Raw genomic sequence first — 16,064 nt, forward strand, 5'->3', positions numbered from 1 at the left:
GCCGAGCTCTGTGGGATGTGACACTAAACCCACAGGCTTTAGTCTGCTTGGGAGAGAGAAGTGAATGTTTCAGAATCCTTGGGATAGAAAACCGCTTTTGATTTCACCATTCTCTCGTACATTGGTCTGAAAAAACATCATAAATACTAAACCGGTGTAATTAGATGTCCATGTGGGTCAAAAGCCGTCAAAAGTCTTAAACAAGTAGTTAGCAACATTTCTACTGACAAAAGATTCAATAAAACTAAAAGCTAGGCTATCAAAAATTTACACTGTCCTGTCACCTGTTGCTCTTGCCTTCTACAACTTTTAAATTTGTTTCCCGTGCTCTTCTTTATTTTGGGCACACTGAAGCAGAACTGAGCAGCATCAGGGAAGAACCAACAGCTGGGTCCAAGGCTCCACAATGGCTGTGGAACTCCCGGAGGACTCGCACGCTTCAGCCGTGCACAAAAGCTCCTCTCCTTTCCGAGGCTGCACGGCAGCACACGGCGAGTAAAATCAGAGTTCCTCCTGATTTCCTGCACTTGCCCTCCATCATTTTTCCAGCACCTTCTCCAAATGCAGGGAGTGAGAGGAGACAGATCAAGTGTGGTTCTGGAGAATCTGTTTTCTCTCCAATTCTCCCACTGACAGAGCTTTGAAGTGACCTTGTCCATGGTCTGAGTGATCCACAGTGAAAATGAGCAACATGGCTGAAAAAGTATTTTTGCTCTTGAATCACAGCATGTAGGGAGGCACATGCTTTGAGGAAAGCAAAATGCATTTCCTTCCCCACTGCTGACTTTCAGACAGGCCACAGTCATGTATAATGCTGGAGAGACAGATCTGGGCTGTGCTGAGGTTAATATGCACAGCACAGAGAGATACCAAAGGTTACAAGCTACACAAAGTGCCTCAAACATCTGACTCGCACAATTCCAACAGCTTGGGGACTCTGGATTTACCAGGTTTGTTGCCTTAGTGCTGAAATGAAGGGAAAAAGCTGGGGGAAACTCCTGCTGTCAGCACATCCTTCCCATCTGGCACCCTTGCCAACCTCTATAGTTTTGCCTGTCCTTCAACTAAATAACAATTTTATATGTGGATTAAGATCTTTAAGTGTAGCACTCAGTCACAGTCCACTCAAAAGCAAAAGGTAACTATAAAGGTAACTACTGGTAGGGGTTGGAGACAAAAGATAATAAAAAGATCTTTAATTTCTTAGAGTTGGAAACCAACAATGACCAAGTTTGCCTGTAAATGTTTCTGACATTTTTAACTGTGGTAGGGCTGACAAGATTTTTATGTCAAGGTTGTTTCTTTAGAAGCTGCTGATGGGAACATTCTGCTCAAGGGAACTTAAAAACTCTGAAGTCATGGAAGTTTCAGAGACCATTTGAGCTGAGGTACAAAGAATGTTTAAATTCTGTTTGCTGCCTGCAAGTGTACACTGATTTACTCCACAAATACATTTCTTTTTCTTCCCCAGGCTGAGCAATCAGAAGCTGTGTGTCAGAACTGGATGACTTGTCTCTTTCTTGCTTGATTCTTCTGAACTATTTCCATAGAAACTTTGGCTTCATACAATGGGATCGGTTCATCCAGCTGAGGCCTGAAATGAAACAGTAAAAAGTGCTGGTGAGCACACTCAGGCCACCAGAAATATCGCAGGACACACTTTACTTTCACTGTGTCAACCTCCCTCCTCAAACAAAGTAAAAGTTTTATGGCTTTGCTCCAGTGCACAGAAAAAGGGAAAAGCCCCAAAAGCAAACAGGAGCCACAAGTGAATGAAGAGATCCTTCCTGCAGGGGAAAAAGAGGGTGGTGGGGAGGGTTCTGTTCAACAGCAGCTGTTATCCTGCTTTAAGGGAAGGGATCTTCCATTCCCACCTTATTATGGGACTCTTCCTATCTTCTGAAACACTGCTCAGGAGTGTTAGTGCTGGCAAGAGTTTTCTACTTCTAATGTTGAATTAAAAACCCCACAAAAATCTCCACATCTCTCACCTGAAAATTCTATTTGATAATTTCTCCATGATATCTTCCAGGATGGGTATCCAAGAGGACTGTTAAGGAACAATAGAGCTGGAGAGAAATCTCTTTACAATCACATTTCCTGGCCACAGCCCTGTACTGATACAAACTCATCAAGATCAAGGGAAAATTAAAATGAGCCTCAGTTCCAGGCTTTCAATCAGATTTTTGCACTTGTTTCTATATCAGAAACCTCCTTTCCTGAGATAGGATCCATAAATGAAATATGGGATATTTCAATTATTTCAATATGAAAATCTTCCATATTTCCATATGAAATACAAGCGTAGCCTGCACCAGAACATCAATCAATCATTAATCAATGGCATTTTTTGTGCAGGATGAAGAGAACAGATTTTGGAATTAGGTAGCTGTTGTGACTGTTCATACAGGCACCTGATAAAAAGCCCAAATGAAGCTGGGAACACAGCAGAGGCTGGAAATTCTTGGAGCACACTGCCATGTGAGGGGTCTGTGAGTTAATGACCACCAGCCAAGCCAGCACAACACATGGGGCTGTATTCAGTCTTTGTTTGAAACTCAAATAACAAGGTTCATCCTTCATTTTAAGGGCAATCTACTTGAAGCTCGATTTCTTTTAAAAAGTGATCAATCTGTGATTTCTTCAGATGACAGTAATGCCAGATGCTCCAGAATTTCACAAGATACATAAGTTCCTAAAGCCAAAAGCACCCACACCTTCCAGAGCTGAAAATGTCCTGCCCAGGGAGCTCAGTCCAGCTGCATCAGCCCAAATGTAGGAGTTATTCCTTTTCCTCTTTCCAACCCACATTTTCCCTCCATAAATTGCAGGTACAAAATAAATCAGTACATTTTCTGTACATAATATTTCTGCACATTGCAAATAAAGGAAAAGTTAGGAAGCCAAAACACTTCCACTCTTGCAGTGAACATGAGTGCATTAAGTTTACAAGTGATGCATCTAATGTCCAAAAGCACAACAACCAAAACAAAATCCAAAACGTTAATTTCATACAATAAAAACATATAGAATCAAATCTTCAATTAATTGGTTCAATAATGAACCAAAATACTGCATTTTTTTCTCCCAGAATGGGTGTTTTGCAGCACTGCTTTTACTGAAGCTTGTAGAGACATTTTCAAGGTCAGGTTGGACACTGGGGCTGGAGCAGCCTGGGACAGTGGGAGGTGTCCCTGCCAGGGCAGGGGTGGCACTGGATGAGCTTTAATGTCCTTGCCACCAAACCAGCTGGGATTCCAAAATGTATTTCAAAGGAATGCAGAGAATACATTAAAGCCTGAGTGTCTCTTACATGTTATCTCCACCTTTCAGTGGGGTTGCAGCACTGAGCAGAGGAGAACCTCTCAGTGGGATTTCCCAGTTGTATTTTCACTCCTTTGAGCAGTGAGAATTCCACAGGGCCACCAAAGGATATTGAGATACTTCCCCTGCTGCACATTGGACAAGTTCCAGATCTCATCGTTCAGGAAGGACACTGTGGCTCCCTTAAGGAACAAGGAATGGCTGTCTGGAGGATCCAGCTGAAGCACATTGGAGAAAAATGTTATTCGGTTACGTTTTCCCATACACAAATAAAGGTAAAATGGTTATTTTACAGAGATGGCTAAACCAAACAAAAAACACTCCTTGCCCACTTTTAAAAGAGAGGAAACTAGCAACAGTGACAGGCTGAAACAACATCTTTATGTGTCTGTATCTCGATTTTCTGTGGGACAAACTAATCCCTGCCACAGGCATCTTTACCTGCAGGTTCCTTTCTGTCGTTATCCAGTGTCCCCCGACCCCAAGCAGAGTGATGATGTCGTGCTTGTGAGGCAGCAGCTGGCATTTGGAGGCTGGTTCATCTTCAGCATTGTATAACCTCACTGGGGAGGGAGAATAAATTCCTCTGAGCTCAGGAGAAAATGTGGAAAATTCAATATGTATTTATTTCCACACCTTTCAGTGGAACTCTAAGGTTCTTGGTTGTTTCAGCTACAAATCATTGAAAAACTCTGAATTTATTATTTTACTTATATGCTGAGTATTTTAGATACTTTACTCAGAATAATGTTTTATATTAGCTCTGAAGTTACTATTCAGAACAATATTTTGTTTATATTCATATTCATAATACTATATAGCAACAATATAGACTGTAATACAGCCTGTATTATATAGTATATAACATAATAGTATATCTTACACATAATATAGTCTATTATACATAATATAGTATATATAAGATATAACATATATAATATATAGTATATAACATAATGCATACTGTATAAAGCACCGTATATAACTATAAATTAGTTTATTATATATATGATAGTATATATAATATATAATTTAAATGTATAAATTATATATCTAGATAGCATTATATATTTAGATATAAATATATATCTAGATAGTATAATATATTTAGATACTATTATATATAAATATATATCAGCAGTGTGTTATACAATATATAACCATAGTAATATATATAATATGTGGTATAATAATATGTAATAATATTTAGTTTACGTAACTCTGAATAGTAACTGAGGTTACTATGTTATTACATATTATAGTAGAGTATATGAGTTTTCACCTATTAGCGTTGGTTTCCGATAGAGGTTAATCAGGGTTAATTTCTGTATTCAAGCAAGGCAGCATAACCAACGATGTCCCAGCTCTGCTCTTTAGAGGCATTTTTGAATTCCAGTTTCAAACAGGAAGATTTCAGCCCCTTTCAGCACTGGCTGGGAGCAGTGGGTGACAGAGGAGCCCTGCGGGACAGGGAATGCCCTTCCAAGGAGGAGGATGCTCCCGTACCTCCGGCATCCAGCACGATGTCCACGCCCAGCCCGCCCGTCTCCTCCAGGCAGCTCTCGGCCACGTCAATCTTGCCGTGGGACACGTCGATCACTCGGGCTGCCAGAGCAGGACAGCAGCAAAAACCACTTCAGATCCACGGAAATGGGGTTTAGGTGCTCAAACTGAGAACTCGGGTCCCAGGCAGCACACGCAGGTTCTGCTCTCTGCAGGTGCCACAAACGGGTTTGCAGCTACGCCCAAAAAAACCTGGCACAGCTTTTTATTTTTTTCATTTTCAACACAGTGCAAAATCAGCACAAAAAGTATAAATGCAGAAATTAATTCATGAGTTTGTTGGCCCAAAAGGATAAAATGGGGCACTCTAAGGTTAGAAATCCTTCTCTAAGTTCATTCTTTGCTATTTTGTCCAAGCCCTGGCTCCCTTAACATTAATTAAATGTTTAGATGAAGGAATTTACATCTGCTCTTGAAATATTGCTAAACTGAAAGCCACCAACACATTTTCCTGTCCTGGCATCTATGATGCCCTGTTTATGGCTGGCTATAAAGATGAAGCACAGAATCAGGAATGAGAGAATCCTAGAATGGTTTGGGTTGGCAGGGACACCTCCCACTGTCCCAGGCTGCTCCAAGCCCAGTGTCCAACCTGGCCCTGGGCACTGCCAGGGATCCAGGGGCAGTCCCAAGCTGCTCTGGGAATTCCATCCCAGCCCCTGCCCACCCTGCCAGGGAACAATTCCCAATTCCCAATCTCCCATCCATCCCTGCTCTCTTTCAGGTAAAAGCCATTTTTAATATTATAGCAATAACACAGAGAAGGAGCAGCCACAAGTTTCATTTCATCATTATGAGGCAGAACAAACATTTATAAACTAAACAGGCCAAAGACTTCACAGCAAAATGAGAACTGAAAGAACATCAAACAGATTTGGAGGCCTGAGCTCTGATCTGCACTTACCCACCAAAGGCTGTCGGACTCCTGGAATGTGATCCCAGCACAGGGAGGGAAGGAAGGAGGGAGGGAAGAAAAAATACAAGGAGTTGGTCATTAAGGATATTAACAAATCATCAATAAATACCTTGGGTTTGGTTCTTTTTGTCCCTTTAAACCCCCAATCTAATAATAGGATGCATTCAAATCCCAAGTAATTTTCTCTTTTTTTTTCAGTGATGTAAAATGATTTCACTGGAGAGACCACACAGCCATAATTTACTAAAGATGGGGTAATAATTAATTATTAATTATAGTCACATTCCCTATATGCAAATAAGCCCCCATAATATCCTTTTCTTCTTCGTTTCCTTCAGTCAAGAAGTTAAAATGTTTTTCTTACCAGGGCAATTTGACATGGTATTATTTTTTCTGGAAATAATTTCACTTTTTGAAAATAATTCTGGTTTCACAGACTTAAAGCCTCATAATCAAAAAAAAAAAAAAAAAAAAAAGGCCAGAGTTCTACCAGTTTGCCTATTTTCTCATTTCTGTATAGCAAAAATGTCCAGTTTTGTTCCTTAACTCAGTACAATAGCTCAAACAGTACTTATCAAAATCCTACTCAACTTCCTTCCTAAAAAATGAAGGAAACATTCTCAGCACTGTGGAAAAGTCCAAGCAACAAACTGTAATATAACCTTCCATAATCCTTTGTCATTTATATATTTCTCACAAAATACTGGTAAATGAGTTCAGCTTCTTCTGCTGTGACTTGCACAAAGTAACATTTTTCTGACTGGGCAAGCTCCAGTTTCTCTCCTCCTCCACTGCTGGGAGGCACAGACACACCAGGATTCCCCAGCCTGTTCCCAGAGTTTGCTCTGGGGGGCTCTAAGCAGAGGCATCCCCTGAGAGCTCAGTGCTGGTGGCACAGAATAAAACCTCACAAAGCAAACTAAAAGAAAAGCAGGAGGTGCCCCTGGAGCAGAGGAAAGATCTGTATATGTACAGATACTTTTCCTTGGGTTCTCTAACAGAAACTCATCCCATTGTTTATGGAATATTCTGTCTCCAGCCTGAAACACAGGCATTAAAATGTCAACATTTGTTAAAATCCCCTCCTTCATTCTATTATAATTTTTACTCCAGAGATTACTTAAGACAAAAAAAAAACCATCCTGTTGGCAAAAAAAGACAAATTCTGAAACATTACCAGGAACTTCTACTTCTGGAATCACATTAATTAACAAACAAATTAGAAAGTCTCAACACTTTTAAAAGATTTTTGCTTTTGCACTCCAACAGTTTCTCTCTTTAATGCTGTACCCAGATTCTATTTCTTTATTTGAAATAAAGTTGCAGTTATCATTTTTGCCCCTCAGCCATTCCAGGAAGCAGCTTGGTATGTTCAACAATGATAACACAAACTGCTGCTCACTGAAAACTGCCAAAAACTAACCGAAAGCCCACTGAACAAGCACAAAATTGAAAATTCTCCACCCACACACACAAGAAGGCACTTAGAGCTTGGCTTACTTAGGATCTGTTTGACATTAACATTTAAAGAACTTAAAATGCTGTAAAAAGTAACTTAGGACTGTGAGAATAAAATTGCTAAATCCTTTCCCAGCTCATAAATTTTTCATATAATTAGCAAAATATACCCATAAAATGTTACAAAAGGAAGTTTTAGGTCTTCTGTATTTCCTCTTTGCCCTGTAACAGCTGGAGCAATAAGGCTCTGCATAGCAACAGCAGTCCCAAAAATCTTCCAGTTCTGATGTCTGTCATGACTGCTAGTGCAGTAAAATAAACATAAACATAGATACAGTAAAAAAGGCTGATAAATCTGGAAAAAATAGTGGTTTTTTGGGTCAAATTGCAAAAAAAAAAAGCAGTGCTATCAAGCTCCAGAGAAACAGTCTGGCAGGTGCTGCAGTGGCAGCCCTGGGGTGCTCTGGTGGGTGCAGCTGTAACCACACAGATGGGGCTGCACCAGGCTCTCCCCAAAGGCATTGTACAGCTGCTGTTCTGTCATTCCAGTGAACGCCAACAAAAATCATACTCTGAAAAATAAACCTGGCAATCACACTGCAGCACTTGGTATTTGCAGGAGGAAGTAGCAGGCACCAGTTTTAACCTTTTGCTGCAATCCAGCCAGATTAAAACTGTCAGAATAAAGGAATATTCCACTTTCCTCCACAAAACACCATCGAAATTTTGGTCAGAAAAGATTCCAGTAGCTCCTACACAGAGTATATTCTCGTGTTATTTTCAGAGGGGAAAAAACCCCAAACTTGAAGTATCAAAGAGAAGTCAGGGAAGAATGCAAGTGCTGTGTGTGAGGCCAAGCTCCTTTGGAAAGCAGGAGAATGCAGAGCCTGTGCATGTGCAGCTCCAGCTGTGGCACTACCTGACACTGGACTGAACACTTGTAGGAGTAATCTGAGGCTGCTGAGTGTCAGGTGTGTGAGCTTTGGCACACACTGGGGTAGTGGAGAGTCAGCAATCCTTCCTTCCACAGCAGCAATTTCATCACATGGAAAGATTTCCTGAGCACTTAGGCCAAAAGCCAGCACTCAGCACTACTGGGAAGTACTGCCAGTCATTACAACTGAAATGGAGAACAAAAATGCCATTAAGTACACCTAAACCAGAAATTAAATACCTGTGGAGCACAGAACAAACCTGAAAACTATTTTATTAAACTATTCATCAATTTGTATTTCATTTTTACAGAAGTCTCTAGACCTGACAGAAAAAAAATATTTTGAGACATTCTTTAGGCCAAACTTCAGCACTGAAGGATAAAACTCACCCCCAGCAGGTCTGAGCCTCTCCAGGTACTGCTTGTCCTCCAGGCTGTGGGCAGTGGAGATGACTTTGGCCCCTCTGTGTTGGGCCAACTGAATTGAGATGGTACCAAATGGCTGAGAAGGGAAAATTAATTAATTCCTGATTAATTATTAATTAATTCCTTCATTTATTTACACCAACAATTTGATCTTGTTTAAGAACAATTATATTGTAAAGGCCAGTCAGGAGAGTACCCAGAAATGAACTTACTGCTGCAAAAAACCCACAGCTGAACCAAGAATTGAATATTCACAGAACTGCTTCTGTCTTAAGTGAGGCCAACACAACTCTTCAGTGAATGAACTTTTAGTCAGTAAATGGTTTTTATCTTCAACAAAATAGCTCAGATTCTACTTTAATTACCACAGTCACCTTCACTGCAGTCGGAACTCAGAGTTTATAGGGAAAAAAGCTCCAAGGAAAAAGCCATGTTTATATTACAGAACCTTGGCTGAGGAAACCCCACATCTTCATTAGCACTAAGAACTGCAAGATTCAAATCAAATTACTTACATCCAAGAAAAGGTAAAAAGCAGAGGTGGGAGAGAACTAAAAAATCAGGCATTTTCCTGCAGTTATCCCTGAGGACTCAGGGCAAAACTGTGTTACTGTAGGACACCAGAACACCCTCCCTCTCTGCCCCCACACTCCAGGCAGGACAATATTCCTGGTCAGGTCATCACCTGGGAAAGCCCTGCCTGCAAACCCATGAAACCATGCTGGGCACTGCCAGCACTCCCAGAAATGCAGGGGCTGTGTGCTAAGGGACAATCTGTGACCACTGCCCAGCTGCTACTCACACTTGCTCCATCCAGGACGAGGACACTTGTGCCAGGGGACACCTGGGCCAGGTAGTGCAGGGCTGTGTATGCACGGAGCCCGTCCCGGACCGTGCCGGCAGCCTCTGCCCAACAGACCTTCTCTGGCTTGTGAACTGAGGGGACAGACACCAAACACACCAACAAACACACCAACAAACACAAAAAAGAGATGGTAAAAACCCCAGCAATTCCCTGGGGTTTATTTAGCACGACCTGTCCCAGTGAGTCAGGAAGGCTCCACCTGCAAACAGGTCAACACCACTGACTCCTGTTTCCCTCTTGTATTAAGAAGCCATGGAGAGGATATTTTGCCATATTTTACACAATTCAATTAGAGATTCAGTGTTGATATAACCAAGTTTAAGGGAGCCACCTCATAACTACTCAGCTGGAATTCATGGCCAGTCACAGAAATAACACAATCCAAATATAGATTTTTAGAATCTCAGGGTGGTTTGGGTTGGAAGGATTTCAAAGCCCATGCAATGCCACCCCTGCCATGACAGGGACACCTTCCACTGTCCCAGGCTGCTCCAAGCCCTGTCCACCCTGGCCCTGGACAGTTCCAGGGATGGGGCAGCCACACTTTCCTTGGGAAGAACAAATTTTGAACAAAAGAATAGCTTGTTCAAGGTAACAAACTGTTGGAAGAAGAACAGGACTCCCACATTTAGTATCCTACTCATTAAAGTAATCTATGCCCAGAAAGTGAAAACTGGAAGCTCACAATACTTGAAAACAATGTTTCAATACTAGGCTTTGCCTCACCCTCCTCCCTGAAAATTTCAGTCTCCTTGTTTCACCCCATCTGTTAGGCTGGTCCCAAGTGATATTTCTGGACTGAGTCAAATGGAAGAAGAAAGCAAATTTCTCCCCATTAAATTTTTGACAGGTTAGGAAAAAGTATAACAACAATGAAGGAACAAAATGGGAAGCTAGAAGGGAAATAAAAGGAAAAGGAAAAAAACAGGGTCAGCTCATTTGGTTTAGGCCATCATGAACTGTGAAATGGTGACAGCAAAGAAAAAGCCCTTGAGTGGACAGAGTGTTCAAACTTCTGTGATTTAGTGGGGAATTTTGGAATGTTGGAATGGAAGGAGTGTGCCCAGAGCTCCAAGGTAATGGGCTCCCTTTTAGAAAAGCTAAAACAAAGTCTACAGATACAGTAAAAATTATTGTTATCAAACTGTATAATCTACAAACCCAAATAATGCTCGTGGACCAGGATAACTTCACAGACACCAGACTCCTCAGAATCCAGGGGCAGAATTCCTGAAAAGAAAAGGAACACAGACCTTGAATTTCACAAAAGCAATCATTCCAACCAAAGCACTCTCCCAAGGAATTCCTTGGTCCTGTTTGGGTTCAGTCCCCTCTTGGCAGGTTTAGGACAGGTAAGAGACCTTGGCCAGGTCCCAGCCTGGGGTGTTCTGGGGCATGAGGCAGTTCCAGAGGTGCTTCTACAGCATTTTGGGATGGAGGGAGAAAGAATGGGGACACCACAGAGTGCTGTGGAAGCAGAGGATGAACACACAGGAATGTGGAAGAATTAAAAAGCAGGAATAGGAAAAAAGGCAGTGCAGGAAAAACAAACTACCCAGGGAAGGCAGAGAAAGCAAAAGCAGAGTAGGCAGAAAAAAACCCTCCATCCTGGTTATAACTGAGCTTTTAACCTTCACTGGCCACAGAATCTCCTGAACAGGAGGTTCTGGTACCTGCTCCAACTCCTGAATTAACATCCCCTCTATCCCATGGAAAACCATTCTCTTCCCTCTCCCCTACAAATCTCACATTCTATTTAAAACAAAGGTCTTTGCTTTGTAAATTTAGCTGCTGTGTCCAGTCTTTCACAGCTCCCATTAAAAATGTGCTTGTGCACACCTGGAGCTGTCTCCAGGCTTTCTCCAGGGAATAACCAGTCTCCAGGAGCAGCCCAGAGCAGGTTTTGTGCAATGAGGGAATAATGCAAGGACCACAGTGCCCAAAGACACACTCTCCCCCATCACTCTCCACTCTGTCCTACTTTCAGTCCTCCTCTAATCCCTTCATTCAGCACACAAAATATAAACATGTGGAACAGAAAGGCTCTAAGAAATAACTCCTCTCTCCTAAGGCATTATTCACAATTTGGTGGTTAATACAACATCATATTTCAAATCCTAAGGGAACATTCTTAGAACACAATTCCCATTTATAAGTTTATTCCTTTGACAGCAGTTTAATTTTGAAAATATATGGTCAATTTAGCTTTACCAATTATGCTAACCTCAGTCATTCATTATAAAAAGATGACTATTGGTGTCAGTTGAGGCAAACAGGCATTAACTTACCCACCACTTCATCATCTGGCTGGAAAAAGGTCACCTTGCTTCCAACTCACCATGGAGAGGTGAAAAGAAGGAAAGAAGATACTTATATATATTTATAATATTTATATATATTATATATTATATATTATATATTATGTATACTCTATTATATATTAATATTATATAATATTTATATTTTAATAATATTTATAGCAGAAATGGGATTAATGGAATGTGCATTTGGAAGCCCTGGTTATCACTAGCTCACAAAACTAAAAATACATATTTCTTGTGAAAAAACCCACAATTCCATTGGTGTTCACACATGCCAAGCCCAAAAGTTGAATTCCCAGGCTCTGGCACCTCAGCCACGAGGAGCTCCATGCAGGAACACACGGGTGGTGCCTGAGAGCCAGGCTGGCCATGCCACCTCAGGGGTGACACCAGCACTGGGACAGCAACCAAGGGAGCAAAGAGCTCCTGCTCCTGAAGTGCCCTGCCCAAAGAGAGCTCTTTGTCCTGGGGAAATCCCTGCTCCCTCCCTCCCTGGGCACTGACACTCACTCACCTTCCAGCACAACTCCCGAAATTTCTCGCCCAACAGGCACAAGTTCCTTCTTCAGTTTGATTTCTGACAGGAGCTAAATGAAAACAATGCTGACAGCATTCTTGCTAAAGCTCTGTGTTTATAAATGTATTACCACCTTACAGTGTTACATCATCACAGGAAGCTTGGGCCATTACCAAAATGTTATCCAGGGGAAGAAAGTGCACACATTCCTCAGGCAGTATTAAACCATGGCACTGAATTCTGTGTTTAAATTTAGAAACGTATTAAAAAATAAAAGCAGGGAGTTATTAACAGCCAAGCCAGCCTGTGACTTAGAGTCAGATGAAGATAAAAGGGATTTAGTGCAAGAGATCTCACAGCTGACAACTGATCTGTCTCCATGAATTAGGAATGCCATTCCAGATGTTTTTTAATCAGAGCTGTGCAAGAAGCCCAGCCCAGTCCTGTGCCCACTGCCAGCAGCAAAGGCACAGCTCAGCTTGTGCCAGTCACCAGCCAAGGGCACCACAGACACCCCCAGCTCTGCACAACACCAAGCAAATACCTTTGTATCCACCCTGCTCAGAGCACAGGCTCTGACCTGCACCTTCACATCGTGGTCACTGCTGGCAGGAAGGTTCTCCTAGGACAGATTTACAGGTGCTGGGTTAGACACTGGATGTGCCCCCAGGAGCTTCTCCAGCTCCTGAAAGCACTTCTCCACTTCTTAGACTGTTTTGTAAGGAAAACATGCAGGTTTTTTCAGTGAAAAGGGGTTTACAACACCATTCTGAGTACATCTCCAACATTATTATTATTATTATTATTATTATTATTATTATTATTATTGCCATCATCATCATCATCATCACCATTAGCATTACATTATTATATTATGGTATTATTATATCATTATTATTGCAAACTGGTCACTAGGCCTTACTTATTATTATTATGTTACTATATTATGATATTATTATTGCAAACTGACCACTAGACCTTACTAAACCTCATCAGCCACTGATGTTATTTTTCTGTTGAGGTTTTTTTTTCACTTTACCTGAGGCACAAATCCTGACAAACCCACTGAGACCAACATTCAAGTCCTAAATGAAATCCAAACGATGTCAAATACCAACCCCAGTAAGAACTGGTGTTCTTACCCCAAACCTGATAGATTCCTCAAGTTTTCTTTCTATTTTTTCAGGGACTAGAAAATTCAGGCAGGAAATGTGGATCCAGGGCTCATTTTTCATGCCTGCAAAGCCTGATTGCAAAGTCTGGACACCAAAACTGCAGAGCACTGGTCTTGGCAAGTGCTGCCTGATGACAAAATGCACCTCCCCTGCTTTCCTTCCCCTTCCCTCTGTGTGTGTCAGGATCCTGCCAGTCCTTTCCCAAGCCTGCACAAGATTTCTGTGCCTCAATTCCCCTGTGGCACTCAGCCAAACTCTCCTGTCCCACTGCCTGATGGACAGAGCTGCTCTGGAGGGAACTCACTCTTTCCTGCAGCACAAATGTCATTTCCTCTCCAGGAGAATTCTGCTGACCATACAGGGCCTTCATAGTGACCTGAAAAACACAGCAACCAAACTGTGACATCTGCAGTGGCTGTGGGCAAACAAGGCACTAAAGCCATGCTAAATTAAATTAAATTAAATTAATTAAACCACTCTGTAAGAATCACAAACACTGTTTGCAGGCAATTTGAGGCTTTGTGATATGGAAGCTCTAAGCCAGATCAGCAGGTTTAGTAGCCCATAACAGAGAGAATCCACAGGACTGAGAATCACAGAATCATGGAATGGTTTGGACTGGGAGGGACCCAAAATCCCACCAATTCCCACCCCTGCCACGGCAGGGACACCTCCCACTGTGCCAGGCTGCTCCAGCCCCAGTGTCCAACCTGGCCTTGGGCACTGCCAGGGATCCAGGGCAGCCCCAGCTGCTCTGGGAATTCCATCCCAGCCCTGCCCACCCTGCCAGGGAACAATTCCCAATTCCCAATCTCCCATCCATCCTGCCCTCTGGCAGTGGGAGCCATTCCCTGGCTCCTGTCCCTCCATCCTTGTCCCCAGTCCCTCTGCAGCTCTCCTGGAGCCCCTCAGGTCCCGAGGCAGGTGCAGCAGGAAAGGCCCTGCAGGAGCCAGGATTTACTGACCTGCCCCGGGCAGCTCAGGGCTCTTTGCCACCCACCACACAATTCACACAGGGCACTGCACAGGGAATACAGGGAACTCCTGTGCAGGAATACAGCGAAACGTACGTGTGACTTCACCAAAAATCACCACGCGGGTTTCCAGCTCCTCTCCCGACTCGTCCTCAACGAACCTTTAGAAAGGGAAAAAACCCAAAAAACAACCAAACAGTAAATTGAGTTAGCAAGGAAAAAGGAAAGCAAGGGGTAGAGAGGCAGGAAATCACGGGACCATTACTGCAGCTCGAACCCCTGAGGGACCACCCGAGACCCTCACCCTGCCAGCCCCGGGGAGCCCTCAGGGGCTCGGAGTGAACCCGGCCCGTACCGAGAGGTTCCCACAGCGATCCCGGCCCACACCGAGAGGCTCCCACAGCGATCCCGGCCCGCACCGAGAGGCTCCCACAGCCCCGGGGAGCTCTCAGGGGCTCGGAGCGATCCCGGCCCGCACCGAGAGGCTCCCCCAGCCCCGGGGAGCCCTCAGGGGCTCGGTGCGAACCCGGCCCGTACCGAGAGGCTCCCACAGCCCCGGGGAGCCCTCAGGGGCTCCGGCTCCGCAGGACTCCCGAGCGCCGCGACGCGCCCGCGGTTGCCATGACACCCCTTCACTTCCGCCTCGGCCTCAGGCACCGCCCCACCCGCCCTGCAACCAATCACAGTCCCCGGCTGCACCGTGAGCGCTCGCGATTGGTCATGGTGGCCGCCATTTACCGTTAAAGCCAAGACGCGATTGGTCTGCGCGGATGTCACTCATTCAATAAGGTGAAGAGGGAGGCTGCGCCCGGCGCGACCTCAGGGACATGGCCGGGGGGAGGGAGAAGACGCTGCCTGCGATTGCCTCAGGAATTAGGTCCGTATGTACAGTGCAGGCCCCTCATCGCCCCCCGAGCGCTGACCTCTCAGCCTGGCATCGCCGTGATTGGTCGGGGAGGCGGGGTCCTACCGCTGTTCCGGCCTCTGATTGGTGCAGCGCCCCGCTCGTCATGCGGGAGGCGGGCCGAAGCCGCGCGTCAGAGAGGGGCTGTCAGAGCTCTGATTGGCTGGAGGGGGCGGGGCTCTGCCTCACTTCCAGTCTCTGATTGGTGAAACGCCATGTCAATCACGCGGGGGCCGCGTCCGCGCGTCAGTACGGCGGCCGCGAGGGGCTCCTCCCCGCTCCCCTCAGACGGGGTGAGGGCGGCGATGGCGCGTCCGGCGGCGGCGGCTGCGGGCGCCGCTCCGGCCGCTCCGGCCCCTCGGTGCCCTGGCCGCGGCCGGGGCTGTGAGTAGGGCCCGCACAGACATGAGGTACGGCCCGGCGGGACGGGGGGCAGCGGGGGGGCGAGCGGCGGGCGCTCAGCCCAGGCCGGCGCGGGGGCAGCGCCGCCTCAGCCCCTCACGGTGCCCGGGCGGTGCCACGGCCGCGTCCCGCTGCCGGCCGCGCTCGGCAGCCGCGGCGGGTGATGCTGCGCCCCTCGCCGGGCCGGCTGCCTGGCTGCGAGGGGAGCGTGCGGCGGCACCGCGGCGATCCCGAGGATCCAAGGTAAACCAGCCCGGCCCCGCTGCCGCCCGGGGAGGAGCAGAG

General features: G+C 44.9%; 2 protein-coding genes across 13 annotated transcripts in view; one reads left to right on the plus strand and one right to left on the minus strand.

Annotated features, from left to right (window-relative positions):
• Nucleotides 1-1,167: 1,167 nt before the first annotated feature.
• Nucleotides 1,168-15,412, minus strand: CRYZL1 (crystallin zeta like 1). Of its 7 annotated transcripts, none has more exons than XM_021538744.4 (15): nucleotides 15,212-15,412; nucleotides 14,570-14,634; nucleotides 13,804-13,875; nucleotides 12,869-12,946; nucleotides 12,322-12,394; nucleotides 11,775-11,819; nucleotides 10,648-10,716; nucleotides 9,424-9,557; nucleotides 8,586-8,697; nucleotides 5,792-5,812; nucleotides 4,831-4,929; nucleotides 3,766-3,887; nucleotides 3,437-3,542; nucleotides 1,992-2,037; nucleotides 1,168-1,594 (listed from the first exon to the last, which is right to left on the minus strand). In XM_021538744.4, the coding sequence occupies exons 3-15, from the start codon at nucleotides 13,867-13,869 to the stop codon at nucleotides 1,495-1,497; spliced, it is 1,071 nt and encodes a 356-aa protein (XP_021394419.2). In that variant the 5' UTR covers nucleotides 13,870-13,875; nucleotides 14,570-14,634; nucleotides 15,212-15,412; the 3' UTR covers nucleotides 1,168-1,494. The 7 variants fall into 7 exon arrangements, with proteins under 7 accessions (XP_021394419.2, XP_021394417.2, XP_077637845.2 ...); XM_021538742.3 differs by lacking the exon at nucleotides 15,212-15,412 and adding an exon at nucleotides 15,011-15,118; XM_077781719.2 differs by lacking the exon at nucleotides 15,212-15,412 and adding an exon at nucleotides 14,952-15,118.
• Nucleotides 15,328-16,064, plus strand: part of ITSN1 (intersectin 1) — a 106,401-nt gene continuing 105,664 nt past the window's right edge. For 4 of the 6 annotated variants that reach the window (XM_085587463.1, XM_021538736.4, XM_085587493.1 and 1 more), the window contains exon 1: nucleotides 15,664-15,787. The gene's annotated coding sequence lies outside the window, so the exon portion shown is untranslated. Of the gene's footprint in view, nucleotides 15,351-15,663; nucleotides 15,788-15,951; nucleotides 16,023-16,064 lie in introns of those variants that run through there. The other 2 variants (XM_085587476.1, XM_085587472.1) reach the window with 2 other exon arrangements.

The sequence above is a fragment of the Lonchura striata genome, chromosome 1, assembly GCF_050655825.1.
Source record: "Lonchura striata isolate lonStrDom1 chromosome 1, ASM5065582v1, whole genome shotgun sequence".
NCBI lineage: Eukaryota > Metazoa > Chordata > Aves > Passeriformes > Estrildidae > Lonchura > Lonchura striata.

Coding starts and splice junctions, on each gene's coding strand:
- CRYZL1 (XM_021538744.4), bottom strand. CDS start 13,869: ATGAAGGCCCTGTATGGTCAGCAGAATTCTCCTGGAGAGGAAATGACA. Junction 5,813..8,585: donor GAGGCTCAGACCTGCTGGGG/GTGAGTTTTATC, acceptor ATCACATTCCAG/GAGTCCGACAGCCTTTGGTG. Junction 3,888..4,830: donor CATCGTGCTGGATGCCGGAG/GTACGGGAGCAT, acceptor CTCCCTCCCCAG/TGAGGTTATACAATGCTGAA.